This window comes from Suricata suricatta, chromosome 10 (genome assembly GCF_006229205.1).
Source record: "Suricata suricatta isolate VVHF042 chromosome 10, meerkat_22Aug2017_6uvM2_HiC, whole genome shotgun sequence".
Classification (NCBI taxonomy): domain Eukaryota; kingdom Metazoa; phylum Chordata; class Mammalia; order Carnivora; family Herpestidae; genus Suricata; species Suricata suricatta.
In genome coordinates, this window is record NC_043709.1 from 71017852 (window position 1) to 71034817 (window position 16966).

General features: G+C 37.0%; 1 protein-coding gene across 2 annotated transcripts in view; it reads right to left on the bottom strand.

Moving 5' to 3' along the window:
* Window positions 1-16966, bottom strand: part of PDZRN4 (PDZ domain containing ring finger 4) — a 350607-nt gene that overhangs the window by 19894 nt on the left and 313747 nt on the right. For both annotated transcript variants that reach the window (XM_029955731.1, XM_029955732.1), the window contains exon 6: window positions 248-346. In XM_029955731.1, the coding sequence (XP_029811591.1) occupies window positions 248-346 (99 nt within the window). The remainder of the gene's footprint in view (window positions 1-247; window positions 347-16966) is intronic.

A 16966-nucleotide genomic window follows, 5' to 3' on the forward strand; every position in this document is an offset into this window, starting at 1 on the left:
TTTAGGCAATGGTCCCATTTTTGCACTTTTCCTTACTGGGATTCTGTGGTGAAACTGTCCATATTAAACAAGCTGATAATAATTACATTACTTGGGCAACATAATTTACTTTCCTAATTGAAAGTGACAAGTACTGGAACACGGCCAATTCTTCACATTGAAGCCTCCCAAGGATTTTCTCATCGCGAGTCATTTGACTCATTCCTCACAGTCTCCCTCCCCCTCCTTCCTCCTCGGCATTTCTTACCTCGCTGACATAAATGCCCGTGTCTTCTTCATCATCCGTTCGGTAACAGACTGTCAGGCCCAGCTTCTCTTGACTGCTAACACGACACAGCTCGACCTCCTGAGAGAAAAACACACACACAATGACATTTATCTCAGAGAGAAATCCCACAGCAGAGCGGAGAACCCCCTGATACACTCCGGTTGGTGCAGGGAGCTTTTCATAATTATTGCCCTTAACTTATGTTACCAAGATCGTCCAAATTTATCTTCGGTGTATATTTCTGTATATTTAAGCCAATGTTTCAAATTTTCCTTGTACAACTGGAGAGAGAAGTGCAATTCTTTTGTATCAAATCATAAACTGAAAATCCCTTGTAATTATACAATAAAGTATAAAATAAGCACAAATCAATAAGATGGGATCAATAAAATATCTGAGACTGTCAAGGTAGGTAGAGAAAGGTTCATAAAGATATTGCGAGTTACTGGGATTTTATTTATATTTTAATAAAACAAAGTTTAAGTAAACAATACTACATTGGACTCTGTAACAATTCTTCCTTTGAGTTCTGTACAATATGATAGTAAGCAAGTGTTTTGTGTAGCTCAGGCCAAGGCTTTCTATTATTTTGTGGAAGCTCTCACCCTTGGAATGAAATGGGTTCATCCAGGCTGAAGGGAGAGACATCAACAGTCATATGGACAGAGGCAATGACTCAAAATGTAGCAGTAAATGAACATGGAAACACATTTACTGAAACACATGGCTAAGGGGCTTGAAATGTCAGTCCTTAGGTAATGTATATTGAATCTATTTCCTGATTTATGTTCAGTAAAATAATAATAAATTTCAGTGTACTTCATTTTTATATAATGGAATAGACTTGTACTACGCTCAGAAACAGATGACTTTAGGATAAATCGCTTAATTCCAAGCAATAAAAGACAAATTGATGTTCTCATCATGGAGAACTTGTTCCTATTGGATGAAGAATATAAAACTCTTTAGTAAATAATTAGATGAGACAGAATGAAGTAAATTTAAATCGAAAGAGAAGTCTGGATTAAGTTTCTGGAAGCCGGGGGAGTTGCAGATGTGTCTGTCTTGCGTGGCGGTCTTTCTCCAGGTCCTAGAACAGGCACCGGCACGCTGCAGGCACTCCGCAAGTCCTGGGTGAAGGGGGGCGGGTTTGCCTTCATATCCTTTCTGGTGTTTGTAACTTTTTGTAAAATAAATAATTAAGCAGTCTTTCCTCTTTAATGGGAGATGGAGTGTGTGTGTGTGTGTGTGTGTGTGTGTGTGTGTGTGTGTATACGTGCACACATCTGTATATGTCAATGAAAAGAAGGTTATGAAGTTTTATTATAGTAAGAATCTATTTAACTGTGTTTTATCTAAAACAGTTACCAGGATTAAATAAGGAAAAACTCACTTAACTACAAACAAGAGATATTTTCCAACATTCTCTACTACATTTGAAGAAAGATTCTCCCTTTCCATTTGATATCTCAGTGAAGGCCCTGTCATTGGAAAATAACCATTTGATTTTAATGACATGCTATAAGCCATAGGTAAATCCTTAGTAAGGGGAAACCACCATAAGCCCTAGTGACCAATAATTTCATAGCTGATAGCAAACAAAACCAAAGTTAGATCCTCTGTCCTGAGATATGTACTGCAAATTGGTGAATTCCAGGAAACTATGAAGAATGAGTTTCTAACTGGTGAAAAAGGGCATGCTGCATGCTAAGCAGTAAAGAGGTGGAAAATCCTTTCACCCTGGGGAAGAATGGGAACCAGTGGTATGATTTGGCACCAGAAGTAAAAAGTATACACCAAGCAAGGGTATTTTCAAAACTGGCCATAATTAATGCCTCCAGAGGGAAAGAGCACTTGACTGAAACTGTAACATTAGGAAGAAATTACAGCAACAAAAGAGCTTCAATTACGGCAGTGCAGTTTACAGTTAAGGAGTAAAGAAGCTTATGATTCCTGAGAGACCTACAAGGAAACCTAAACACTCTATAAAGAACGAGATTGGGACCTTTAAATTAAAGCAAATGAGGAGCTACAGTCAAAGCTGAAATGCATTGACTTTCAGTGTCCTTCCACTGGCAGGGGAGAAACTCCCTGCACTGTGGGAAGACATTTCTAGGAGGAGATTTGCTTTTGTGACTGGTTTCTCTACATTCTCAATGCTGTGCCATGGCTTTGGTGTTTGTTTAGGAGATGCATGGTGAAACGTTCTGTCATAAAATGGAACCAATCTATTACGATAAGAAGGGCAGAATCCACCCATAAGATTTCAGTACCGCAAATATAAGCACCTACTCAAGAATCACAAGGGAAAGAAGACTAAGACCCTGGGCCAACAGAAATTTTCAATATTGACATCATATTGGACCTAAGCAAAACTGTAGAATAGGTCTCAAAGTTACCTCTAACATTTTTCATTTTAATATCTCATTTTAAAGACGCTCAGCACCCTCCTATTTCTTTCTAACTGCCTGGAGTTCCTAGAGATCTGCCTATCTAGGCAGCCATTGGAATTTCAGGTTTGACATCTTACCTATCCCCTAGCAAAATTGGGCATATCTACTATTCTCTCACAAGTAGCTCTGAGGATATAAAGAAAATTCATAAATTATTTCTTAAAGAGATCATCATTAATAATTATTTTTTACTGGATTTTTAATTTTAATTTCAGCATGGTCAACATATGGTGTTATATTAGTTTCAGGCGCACAATATAGTGATCCAATAATTATATACATTACTCTGCGGTCATTGTAATAAGAATACTCTTAATCCCCATCATCTGTTTCACCCATTCCCCCCCCCACCTCCCCCAAGGCAACCATGTATCTGTTCTCTGTAGTTTAGAGTCTGATTCTTGCATTAATAATTATTTTAAATGTTGCCTGCTTCAGGTTTGGTTCATACTAACAAAGACTGGAAATACAAAGCCTCAATTCAAAAGACCGAACTTGTGGTGGTAGGATTCCGGGCTCTCAAGGAGGCTCATGTCCTGGGTCCCACAACCCATCCAACACCAGGGCCAAATGTGGACTTGCCATTAGTTCTTTGGTTGAGAATGTTTCAGACACTGCATATTTCATATTAGTACAACAGAAGCATACATTTTAGAATCAAAGTTCTTTTAATTCTATGATGAAATAACTTCTAAACAGCTACCTGTAGAGCATTTTGTTTGTATGAGGCAAAGGTGGCTTTGGAAAGCCTGATTACCTGAAAGAAATTCTCTAGTCCAGGTTTAATTTAGTATTCCTTTCACAAAGCACACAAGCCTCTGACTTCTGAAGAAACAACCTCCTGGTAATAGAGAATGCTTTCCCTAACAACTTTCATACCTTTCCCTCTGTCACTAGGAAGCTGTTTGATGAAAAACATAAAAGTGAAATGCTCCCTCTGTACATTTTCTCCACAGAGACAATTCACAGGTGTATACGAATCAAAGCCAGGCATGCACGATGGCGCTGCTAACCATCCTGAAGTCATTTGTGACTGGAGTAGAAGAGTCACTTCATATACCTTGTAAAACTACATGCATTTGGCTTAACTGTGCTTTAAGATGCTATGTTCTGGGAACATGTATAAAATCTTTTTAAAAAATAAAAGCATAGTGTCTATTGCTGTGAGAAACTGATGCATGGAGATTGAGGGTGGACTAGAAGATTAAAGTTAGTTAGTAAAGCTTGCTGTGAAACATTCTTCCACTCATAGAAAGAATGGAATTTATACATAAATCAGTTGCCCTATAGTACCGTGAAATTTTTGCATATTTTATTATTGGGTCTAAAGTGAAACCAGGAACTTAAAAAGAAAAAAAAATCCATACTTTTGCTTTCTAGAGATGACTATGTTGTTGGAGGAATAATGGGGCTTGAAAGTACCTACAATGGCTTTTTAGGCAAATTGTTTCCAAACCCTAAAGAGCTCTGAGGCCTATGCCATGACGAGAACGCTTCAGAGGCAGTCAGTGCTATGCAAGTCTGACGATGGACCAGGCCCAGAGAGGCTGGTCATGGATGTCAAATGATAATCACGGGAAACGGGGGATTCAGGGGTCTGCTGTGCCCATATCTTCCTTTTATTTTTATGTTATGTTATGTTTCTGGTTTATATTTATCAGACAACAGGTGCACTACTGTACAAGCTTAGTATTAATCATATATCATTGTCTTACGTTTCATAATATTGGTTAGTAACTAGTGGAATACCATGCTGAGTTGTTCCAATGAAACATTTATTTAAAAAAAAAACAAAGAAATAGTGGGAAGTATGAAAACTTTAATTCCCACAGCTAAAGGAACTAGATAGTCTTCTGTAAAAATATGGCTTCAATATCATTATTTTGATAGTGGAAACCCGGTATAATACTTAGCGAGAAATAAATAACAAAATCCCAGAATCCCCACATTACTATGGCAACAACAGGCTCACACACCCATCTCCAAACACCTAAAACAAGCTGCTGCAACTAGTAAGTAAATCATGTCTCTATAGAGGCAGTAGGGTAAAAGCGAGGTCATATGGTCATGTCTTTCCACTAACATCCTTAACCTCAGGTCCTTAGCCAACTACTTTTTCTTTCTCAATGATATTGTGTGAAATGTAGCAGCTTTTAATGCTCCAATTTTCTCTTTTAGAAACTTTCTGGATTCTTTGGGAAATAAAAGAAATCACATTTTTCTAGGCCCAGGTTGTCTACTTCTGGTCGTGTGTTTTGGGTCACCTAAGGAAGTCATAAGTTTCCCACTTTAAATGAACTTTATACCTTAACAAAAAATTAATTTTGTTTATATTGTTAATCAGGAGAGGATAGATTCATGATGCCAGGAATCAGTAGTCGATATCATAAATTCTGGACCAGGAATAGAAATAGAAAACTGAAATTGAAGGTATGTGAGAAGTGATACCTCAATTATGTATTGTTATCTCTGCTGTGTCAACTAGAAAATCATCCTAACTGTATGAGCAACTGGTTTTTTAATGTCCTCTCTCCCAGTCCTGCTCCATCTAAAACAAAGAATGATGGCACGTGAGGAAACTAGGAAAGATCTCTGTTTATGTCAGTTATTTTTTTTGTTGTGTCTTTTGAGAAAATTGCAGTTGCTTTTAGGTGTTAGGAACATGTGGTTTACCTTTATAAAAATCTTGAAGTCCAGGATTATTCACAGCTGACTCGAGTTTTGGACAAACATGGAAATAGTCATTAATTAGTTTATCAATAGCATGTGGCTGGATTTTCTGATTTACATGTTAGTTTTTGGGAGAGGAGTTCTTCATCAAAATTGTTCAACATGCCATAAACAATGTGTAGAAAAGACTCTTCATTAAAAGTCATTGCCGTAATTGCTTTTTAAAAAAAATATGCATTTTTAGCATTCCACTGTCTGATCAGCACATATACTCCTGAATTCTCACTCAGCATGTTTACTCTTTCACTAGACCTTGACTCTACTGACTTCCATTTTTCACATTCAATAATGCCTTCATGCCCTCCTATCGCTTCTTGTCCACATTGGAACCACATTTACCCATGACAATCTTTCCAAAAAATCTACCACTCCCTTGTCATTCTCTGCTTCCACCATATTGTCCAGCGAAAAGTCAATCATGGGTAAACTCAGATATTACTTCCCCATGTTCCCATCTGAGCAGCTGCATGGTCCTGGAGGAAACCATTCATCCATGCTGACCACATTGACTCTTTCACTGTAAATTCATTACCACAAATTTCAAATGGACCATCAATGCTGCCCGACATCACATTATACTTCTTGTCAAGTTACTCCTCTTTTCTCAAATTTCTAACAAGACCTTCTCTCACAGCTCATTGGACCCTAGATTATTATTACCTCAACCTTCCACTCTCCTAGACTGGTATTTTATACCCCCTTTCCCTGCAAATCTGTTAGAGTTTCTTCTCTCTCTTCTTTTTAGCCAATATCCTGTCCCATGCTTCATGGAGAGAAAAAGGAAACTATGAAATAGGAACCACTCCTTCTTCCTTCCACTCAGTGAATCAACCTAAATTCATCTCTATCTGTGCTGTAGGCTGTTCCTCTATTACAATGAAAAAGGGAGGCACAACTGTCTCAAAGGCCAATGTCTCTACCCATGCTCTATAAACCACTCCTTTAAATTTTTTTTCATGAGTATTTCTCTTTCAGTTATTCCCTTTCTCCTGTATTATCAGTTTCTTCATTAGATCATTCCCATTGCCATATACACACTTTACAAAGCATTTCTATCATTCCCATGAGCTGGGGCAAGAGGAAATCCAATATATCTGGGATGGTGGTCAGCTGTAGGTTGGGGCCTGCTGGAGGAATCTAATAAAAGAGTGTTAGAAGAGATAATATAGTTGACTTTGGTGTTCACCAAGACCAAATTTCCAAGCAGAGAACACTGACTACACAAAGGTTACAGAGATAGGAGGCAGCCAGCATGCCAGTACAAGAGCTTTTAGTAGTTAATATGTGTGAATTTAAGGGTTTAAGACTGGGGTGGGTGAGGGGCCATGGTGAAAAATAAAACTGGAGAGGTAGACAAGGGCCGTATCATGGAAGGATGGCGACACCCTACTAAGTAATTTGGACTTTGCAAAAAGCAAAGAGGAGTCATTGTAACAGAAGTAACACAGTCTGATTTGCAGTGTGGAAAAATGGCTTCAGCAGTAGCATAACAGGTGAGTTGCAGAGGTTAAGAGACAGGAAGGCTAGGGCGGAATGTTACCAGTTTATGCAAGAGAAGATAAGGGCTTAGAAGAAAGTAGTGTTTTATCAGTCTTTAAAAGTTACTATTATTTTCATTTTATTGACAAAAAAATGAGGCAAAGAGAGAAGTTAAGTAATTTGCCCAAAGTTACACAGAAAGTCAGAGGCAGAGCTAGGATTCAAGGTCTAGTTCAAACGCCAAGCCTGAATTCTCAACAGCTCCTTCCTCTAGTTCCATACAAAGTTCTTTCTCATTTTCAGTTCTCAGCTTAAATGATACATTCTGGATGGTATCTCTCCCCATCCCTCTTTCTAAAGTAAAGCCCCTAAAATTCTTTATCAGAATTTTACTGATGCTTCTTAACTTCTTGAAAAGCATTATTACTTATATACATATATATATTTTTTTAGCAAATTTGTATTTCACTGAGTTGCTTACCTTTTTAAATGGCCTGTTTCTTTTTCTGTTATATAAGCTGTTCTTTGCTATGTTTATTGTTATATCCTATAATCCTTAGATATAGAACAGAGAATTCCAGGTCTTGATGATGGTGTCATGCCATCTTGTTTACAGTCTCAGCACCAGCATAGTCTGGAAACTTAAGTGAAGTCCCATATGCATTTGTTGGATGAGTTAACCACTATAGGGGTTGAGATATAGCTGAAATAGCTTTTTCTATATTTATACCTCAGTATAATAGTGTTAGATTCAATAGGACACATTCAGAAAGCTGTAAAAACAATAGATGTGACTTAATCTCTTACACTCTCGCCAACAAGAAAACTAACCATAGAGTTAACTGAAAATAAATGAAAATGATCTATAAGTTATTCATCCTAAGAATTCCTCTAGCAGGTCAGCTTTTACTTATTCACTTCATTCACTTGACATTTTCTTAGCACCTGCTATGCGCCAAGAACTATATTCAGCATTGGAAAATTTTATGTATCGACCATTGTGTTTATGTATCAACATTATTCATGAATGTTTACAAATTATATTTTATTTAGTTTTATAAAAAATGCAGGGTGATATCTGTATAGATGTATACATGTAAATATAATATATTGTATATGGCACTTGTTTTTTCTCTCTTTGGAAACATGACCCTAAGTTTCTTGTGTAGAATTACATCTTTCTCATTCTATATGTTTTTAGGACCAATTCCAGCAGCAGGGGCAGGCATGTGACCTAGATACTAGCAAATTAGTGTATTTTATTTCCTTAGCTGTAGTGATTGTTTTAAGGATGGGTATTTGATCCAGTTCAAGCCTATCAAAATCAGGCCCAAGACTTTTGTTGAAACTATTGGGAAAAGTACAGTTGTCTTTACTGTTGTACATAAACCTGTAAGAATGTAGATCAAGAGTATCTCAAATCTTTAACTTACCACAACATACAGAGACAGAGGATGGATTCAATAAAGAGAAGATAAAAGCCAAAAGATGGAGAGAGATTAAAACTTAGTGGCATTATCTGAGCCTTTAAATTAAGTTATGCTTGAAATAGCAAACTCTTGGAATTTTCAGTTTGGTATGCCGCTACATCTCCTTTCTTGAAGTATTTATTTTGTGTCTGCTGTCTCTTGGATGAGAGCTCCAACTAATTTTAGTAGTTATTATAATTTCATTTTATAGATAAGGAAATTCAGGGCCAGCATTAAGTAATTTACCTAAGGTCACTTAGCAACGATTTTTCTAAATCAGAAATTGAACATAGGATTTTGTTTTGTTTTGTTTTACTCAAAAACTTTTTTTTAAAAAATCAATACACTTTTCTAGTCCAGTGGGCAGTTAAGAGCTCATTGTCTAGACTGAGGCACAAGCATAAAAGAACTCAAGATAATGCAGTGTGGTAAGCGAAAGGGTTGTAACTTTAAATAGGAGGTCAGGGTGAGCTTCATCAAGGAGAAGTACTGCAACAGGATCAGGAAGGAGATGAAGAATTTAGCCATGTGGTCATGTGGGGTAAGCAACCCAAGCAGTAGGTACATCCAAAGGAAATGCCAAGAGTGTGCCTGGCAGGTTGGAGGAAGAAGCCAGATGACAATCTCTCTAGAGCTGAGGCAGTTGAGGGTGGGTAGGAGATCAGATCACAGAGGTGAAGGGGCTCAGACTATACAGGGCCGAAAAGCCCTTAAAAGGACTTTGGCTTTACTCCACATGATGTGGAAAGACTTGGGAAGTGATTCTCCAGAGGAGTGACTGATCTGGCTTCACTAATGTGTCTTAGCACTCATCAGATGTGGGATAACTACTCTTTTCTTAAATTTCATATCTTATCTGAAACCATACTTCCTTTATTTTAACTCTGAAAATTATAACAAGAATGGTAATCATTTGCTGTGTTGGGTAAGCTGCCAATCCCTGTACAATGATTACCCTCTGTTGCCTGTTACAAGTTTAAGCAGTAGATATTACTATCTCTATAAGTAAGGAAACAGACTAGCGAGCATACGTTACTTATCCAAGGACCTTAGACCACACAAGTGGCAGAGCCAATATTCATGCCCAGGCAGTTGGTCTCCAGACTCATGGCCCTTAACCACAGTGGTAAAACACACATCCTTTCCCCCACGCCCCAGCATAAATGAGATGAGCCAAGAATCAAGAGATGAGCCAGGAGAGGAAAAATTCCGGAGAAGGTACCCTTTCTATGGAGGATGAGTTCAGTGTGGCTACAGCAAAAAGCACTCAGGGGGTTACTGAGGCGATGCTAGAGGGTTAGGTGAGGTAGGATGAGTTCTGCAATGTTTCGTAATGGAAGTCCTGGCCGGACGCAGGGAAGGGAGGTCAGTATGAAAAGGTGTGGGCCTTCTCTCACACATAAACCGTGAACAGAAATGAGGACAACTGATAGAAAGCAAGGACTTGTTTTCCTGATAGTCAATCAAAGCAGAAGCATAAATTCCCCCTATTTTATTTTTAATATTGATTAAATTTTAAGGAAAGTAATGTAAGCATAATTTATTTCATAGAATTATTTGGAAGGGATTGTAGACACAGTTTAACTTGCCCACCATCTCGTAAATGACTTTCTCACGTTCACTGGGTAATTCAGTGGCAGAGGTGGGAGTGGAAATCAGGCCTCTCGACTTTCATATAATTGCTTTTTTCTACTCTTGTCTCTCTGGTTCTTCCGTTATTCTTTCAGTCGTTCTCTCCTGAGATTGACGGTGTGGGGCATGCAGGGAGGAGAGTGTGTTGTGAGTGCAAAATCACCCCTGGGGATGGGAGAAGCTGACGGAAGCCTGTGATACAGGTGGGAGGTGTAGAGATAGGAACCAGGTTGAGCAGCTGACGTGAGCTGCACCAGACACTGAATCAGGGTGATAAATAGAGAACTCGAGGAGGGAAGGGCTTGAGGTGATTTTTTTTAGTATTCTCTCAACCCTGCACGTGTACAGTAATTTAAAAAGATGAACAGCGCACTAACTTGCATACAAAAGTACTGTGCATTCTCCGAGAGGGTCAAACACCTGTTATCATTGAGATAATACTGCTTTGATTGTCCTGCTCTCCTTACTATATCACCACTCCTGGCATTTGTAAGCTTTCTCTCCTTTGAATTACTGAAAAACCACCTTTTCAAAAGAAAGCATTAACAGCATTTCTTTGGTATTAGCAATGCGCTTACTGTAAAGTAAATAGTTGAAAAGGACAGGGAGACCCTTTGTGCCTTGGAAGGTTCCGGATTCAATGACTGTGCTTTCTGTCATGCTTTTGAGCTGGCCATGTTTTCAGCAAAGGAGATCAGCTAAAGAGATACCACCTATTGTTTGGGATGCTGTTTTAAAGTAAAAAAAAAAATGCTTGAAAGGGACTGACATTTACTTGAGAAAGGCAAAATATGTTTTACATAAATAGAAGGGATAATCTCTGGCTATGTGAGGGGGCAGAGTAAGCACTGGAAAGCAATAAAGGCTAAATCTAAGCACTCACAAAATGATCTTCAGGAATATCTTCCAGGGAAATTAGTAAACTAGGTAGGGCTGCAATAGGTTAGAAGTATGAACTTTGGATAACGTGATATGGTGGTTATCACGGCTTTATCTTAATGGGAAACAATGTCATCAGCAGTCAATATTTTGGATACTGGAAGCCCTGTGAAGTATTTGGCACAGAAGGTGAGACACTGTCCCCCGAGGGGACAAGATATATGGGTATGAACAAACCGGTGAGGAAGGTGGAATGTATGTACAGAGCTGGAATCTAAGCTAAACCCAAAGATGAGCATAGTTTGGTTTGGTAGGACTGAAAGACTGCTCCCCAGGGCACAGGGTTTGGTGGAGACGGCAGTGGAGATGGTAAATCTAAAGGTCAACGTAAGGAAAGCATCTGGGACATGTTAGCAAAAGCTACTTTTTGAACTTGCATGGAGATTGTAATCTAAATATGTCAGCTAACATTCCATTTATGTTTCATGTTGGGTCAATATGTTGCTATGTAATGACATTTTTTGATGAAAAATAATGCAAACCACTGTTTTCTTCAGAGGTGGGGCAGATTAATTGTAAAAATTGCACAGAAACTATAAAGATTTTATATTATGAAACATATTACGGAGCAAATTTGTTCCTGGAAGTGGATGAAGGTAAGTAGTCTTTTCATATTATCATATTGTTATACCCAATGTTTAAGACATCAGTTGAAATATGATCAAATACTGAATTAAATTTTCTTCTTACTATGAAAATCCAAAATATTGTCTGCTGTACTATGACCACACAAAAATATGGCACTTTATTCTAGCATTTGTGGTCAGTAAGATATTTGGCCCACAATATTAATTATTAAAAGATGCTTGGAGTTCCACATCTCCAGATTAGTACCATGTGTACAATAGTTTTTTTTTTTGTAAATACATACTAATTGTAGGTGACAGGTGGTCCTGAATTCATGCATCATTTCATACTTCATAGATTCTACATTTGGCTATTGGTCACGATCCCAAAGTGTCCAAAGAACTCATTTAATAGCACCAATTCTTGATTTTTCCTTTTCTCTTCCTTCTTTTTGGAGCCAGCCCTCCTAGTTATTTTTTAATACTAGTCTATTATGATACATGAAATGCACTGTGTCTATATAGTACTGGCAAAAAATCCTAATAACATGCATTAAAACCAATTAGTAGACCTGAATATCTCCTGATCTGATGAATGAGAAAGGGAGGGTCTACGTTTATCTCTTTCCGATATTATACATTGAATTCCAGACTGGGAGACGCCCGTGTCTATGTTGACACAACAGAAATTTGTCAATCCTCCTCAGAACTCCTTTTTATTTGAAAAGCATTCAGGAACTTTTCTAGTATGTGTTATTAAGGAAACATAAAAGGAAGATTAGCATAGCAGAAGAAGAATGGGAAATAAATAAACCTGTTGACAAGATGAACTTTATTTCCATCAGCTGGTTACTGAAGCAGGAAATACAGGCTTTCCTAATGAAGCACCGGCTATTATTACAAGTCTCTTCTAAGCTATTTTATAGTGCGGGCTAGGGAGCTTTGCCTGTGGTCATCAAAACAGGAAAAGGTAGAAGACTTTTAAACCTGTCAAGATCCCATAAATATCACAATGATTGTTCCCCAGTTTTTTGTGTGTTCTTTTCTTGTTTAGTTAAGTAGCACTTTTATATAATTAAATGCATCCTTTTATCTCTACTGATATTGCTCATCTAACCAAGGGACTTAAACTCTAAAAATAGCTCTATTCCAAAATATAACAACAGGTAATAGAATGTTGAAGTTAAAGCTTTTTTGCTTTATTCAACATTTTACCTTTTATCCAAAAAATTTGAGATATTTAATAAATTTTTTTCAAATCAAAAAGCAAGGTATAAATTTTAACACATTCTTAGAAGGAAATAAGTTCATTTTGGGGAGGTATGCACATTCTTAAATACAGGAGGAGTCACACAAAATGCATATAACATTATTTAATGGCATAATTTCATACACACATATTTTCTTTAAAAAAATTTTTTTAATGTTTTATTTTATTTTTGATACAGAGAGAGACAGAGCACGAGAGGGGGAGGGGCAGAGAGAGGAGGAGACACAGAACCGGAAGCAGGCTCCAGGCTCTGAGCTAGCTGTCAGCACAGAGCCTGACACGGGGCTCGAACCCACGATCGTGAGATCTGACCTGAGCCGAAGCCGGAGGCTTAACCGACTGAGCCACCCAGGCGCCCCCATACCCACATATTTTCTAAATTTACTCACAACTCATCTGTCCCCATCGGACTAATAATTAAGCGGTGGATTGTAATACTTAGCACTGATATTATCTTGCCATCTCTTTTTAAAAATGGCAAATGAATGCTGTTTTAGACTTTCGTGAGCTGGTAAGTTTTCATAAGAATATATGTATTCTCACACATATGTAGTGGTTTTTATTCTAGATGGTTTGATTTCCCCAGCGATGGATGCATAGGTATATAATTGTATGTTTGCATCATCATGATGCCAATTTATATCATTTAAAAAAAATCTGAATAGTATTTTATGACATTGGATAGAAGAAATAATCAGGTTAATTTAAAATGTTTTATTTATATTTAACATATTTACTTATTAAAATTATTTTATGGTTATTTGCCCAACTGCTTTATGATCTGCTTTTTCCTTGAGCCTTTGAAGAGTAAGCATGTTTCTCTATTTGTTGTTAATGAGATTAGTGTGATCATTTTGCCCACTTGAAAATTAACTTCAATCATGGCATTATGTGTTCTGCAGTCTGGTTTGGTAACCACATACAAAAACATCATCAAAATTAACCTGAAGTAGATCAGCATCTGTTCACTACTGTATAATTCATAACAGCAAAATATCATAAGTGTCCTTGATGTCCACAATATGGGAATTCTTAAATAAGAGAATATCTAAACAATGAAATACTGACTCCAAAGACCTTTTATAACATGGGAAATGATCATGGTAAATACTGGCAGAAGGAAACTTGCACTTTCTGGCTAGACAAACCCGGGCTCAAAGGGCCCAGAGATAAAGTTAGAATAAAAATAAGCTCGTAGCCAAATTTCATAAAATACACAAGAAACAATGCACTAAGAGTGAGATTTCACAGGAGAAAAAAAATCGAACAGGCATCATGTTTGCAAAGATATTACAAATATATATAAGGAGATTTAACATAATGAAAAATAGAAAACATTGCAAATATGAGAAAAGAGTGGGCATAAAACCAACCGATATAAAAAGTAAGTTATAGAAATCTGAGGAGAGAATTACTCAATTAGAAATTAGTGAGCTAGTAGACAGATTTGACAAAATTATCATCTACAATGCACACAGAGACAAAGAAATGAAAAATAGAAGATAGAAGTGAAGAGACACAGAGAGGAAGGCTGAAAATATTCCAGAACTGATGAAAACTATGAATCCACTAGTCAAGGAACCAGTATCTTTATTGTGAATTGTACTGATACCCATATGAGTAAAGATATGATGGCATTGTGTCATTGTGCTGAAGCAACCATCTGCTGACCTAGAGTTCTATATCCAGGGGAAATACCTTTTTTGGGACAAATTTAAAATAAAGAGATTTTTATATAAACAAAAAACCAAAATATTTTGCCACTAGCACACTCTTCTTACTGGAGGAGTATTTCAAGTTCGGAAGGCAAATTCTGATATAACATGTGAGATGAAAAAATAAGTGAAAAGATAACCTAAACAAATATGGAGTGTATATAACAAGTTACATGGTGTGAAAGGGCTTAAAGGGTTAAAATAAGGCCAGAAAAAAAGTGTTTATCAAGTTAACATAAATCAGGAGGGATGCAGTTAGAGTTTAAGTGTCCTTGATTCCCTGTATTCTTGTTTAGGAGAAGGGTAGAAATATTGCTTAATTACAAAAATTGGTAAATTAAGATTTCTAAGGTAAGAACTAAAAGAATAGAAATAGTATACATTCTGATCCGGTGTAAGGGAAAACATGAATGAGAAAAACAGATCATCGATTCACATAGAAGTTTAAAAAGGAGGAAAAAAAAGAAACAGGAGAAAACAAATGAAGAACAGTACAGTATACGATAATGAAATTAAGTACAAATTTATAAATAATTATAACAAATATAAATAGATTAAATGATGTAGTTATAAGACATAAAATGACAAAATAGAAATGCAAACAAACCTCTACCACTAAGGCAACAACAACTCATCTACACAAAAATCGTACAAGAACACTTGTAGCAAGAGGTGCTAGGAAACACATGTGAAACGTAACAATTCGGAAAAGCCGAAAGTGGAAGTGGCCAAGGTATGTCATGAAATACCAAGAGGAAGCTGGTGTAGCTATGTTAACAATATAATAAAATGTATTCTGGAACAAAGGTTCAAAGAAATAGTCACTATGTATTTTTTTTAAGAAAAGTTAAATTGAGGGGCGCCTGGGTGGCTCAGTCAGTTGAGCGTCGGACTTTGGCTCAGGTCATGATCTCACAGTTCGTGGGTTCAAGCCCTGCTTCAGGCTCTGTGCTGACAGCTCAGAGCCTGGAGCCTGCTTCCGATTCTGTGTGTCCTTCTCTCTTTGCCCCTCTCCTGCTCATGATCTGTTTCTCTGTTTCTCAAAAATAAATGTTAAAAAAAATTTTTTTAAAGAAAAAATTAAATTGACCAGGAAGAAATAAACATTCTGTACTCAGATGCACCTCAAATTATGAGTTCAAGTTGTAGGGAAAAAAAATGATACAATTAGAGATAGAGTTTGACAAATCTATCACTATGATGGTGATTCGTAGGTAGATCAGGCAATATAAGTTTAAGGCTATAGAATATTTGAACAATATGATTAACAAGCTTGATCTAATCTATGGCTACAGAGTATTATTCCCAATGAATGAAGAATATATATATTGTTTTCAAGTGTGAATTAATCAGTTCTGGAAAGATTCTCCTTAACAATAATAGCAAACACATTAAATTTAATTTGTGCAAGGCAATGTTTTAAGCACGTTACAGTACACTTAATTCTCATGATTCTAAAGGTTTGGTATATAAATATCCCCATTTTACATATGATAAAATTGAGCCACAAAGAGGTTAAATGATTTTCTCAAAGTAGCACAACTAGAAAAGGGAAGAATTGGATTAGAGAGTCTGTGCTCTTATCTATTACATAATATTGCAGAAAAAATAGCAATTGTTAAGAATAAAGCTAATAAAAAGATGTGTAAGCACCTTATGGAGAAAATTATGAAATCTATTGGAAGATATTAAAGACCTAGAGAAAAAGAGAGTTCATGTTCATGAATTGGAAGAATCAATACCACAAAGAGTTCATTCTCCACAAATTGATGAAGAAATTCAAATTCCCTATAACATTGTTGTGGGCTTGCATGGCTAATTAAAAAATTTATATGAACTGCAAAGGGCAAAGCATACTGAAGACACTTGTGAAGAATAGGGTAAGAGGATTATCCAGACACCTACCAGGACTTCTAATAAAGTTACAACACAACTTAAGACAGTACAGTATGGCATACAGTTTGACAAACTGACTAGTGGAACAGACAGGAAAGACAGAAACAGGCTCACACCTACACAGAAACTTGATTTATGATGGAGTTGTAATTATATATCAAGAAAAATGTGGACTTATTTATTTATTTATTTTTGAGAGAGAGAGAGAGAGAGAGAATGAATGAGAATGAGAATGAGAGTATGAGAGAGTACAAGCAGGGGAGGGGCAGAGAGAACGGGAGAGGGAAAATCCCAAGCAGGCTCCCTGCTTTCAGTACAGAGACCTATGTGCGCTCAATCCCACAGATGGCGAGACTATGACCTAAGCCAAAATCAAGAGTTGGATGCTTAACCTACTGAGCCACCCAGGCACCCCCAAAATGTGAACTTTTAAATTTATTTTTGTTTTAACATTTTTATTTATTTTTAGAGACAGAGAGACAGAGTGCGAGTAAGGGAAGGGCAGAGAGAGAAGGAGACACAGAATCTGAACCAGGGTCTGAGTTGTCA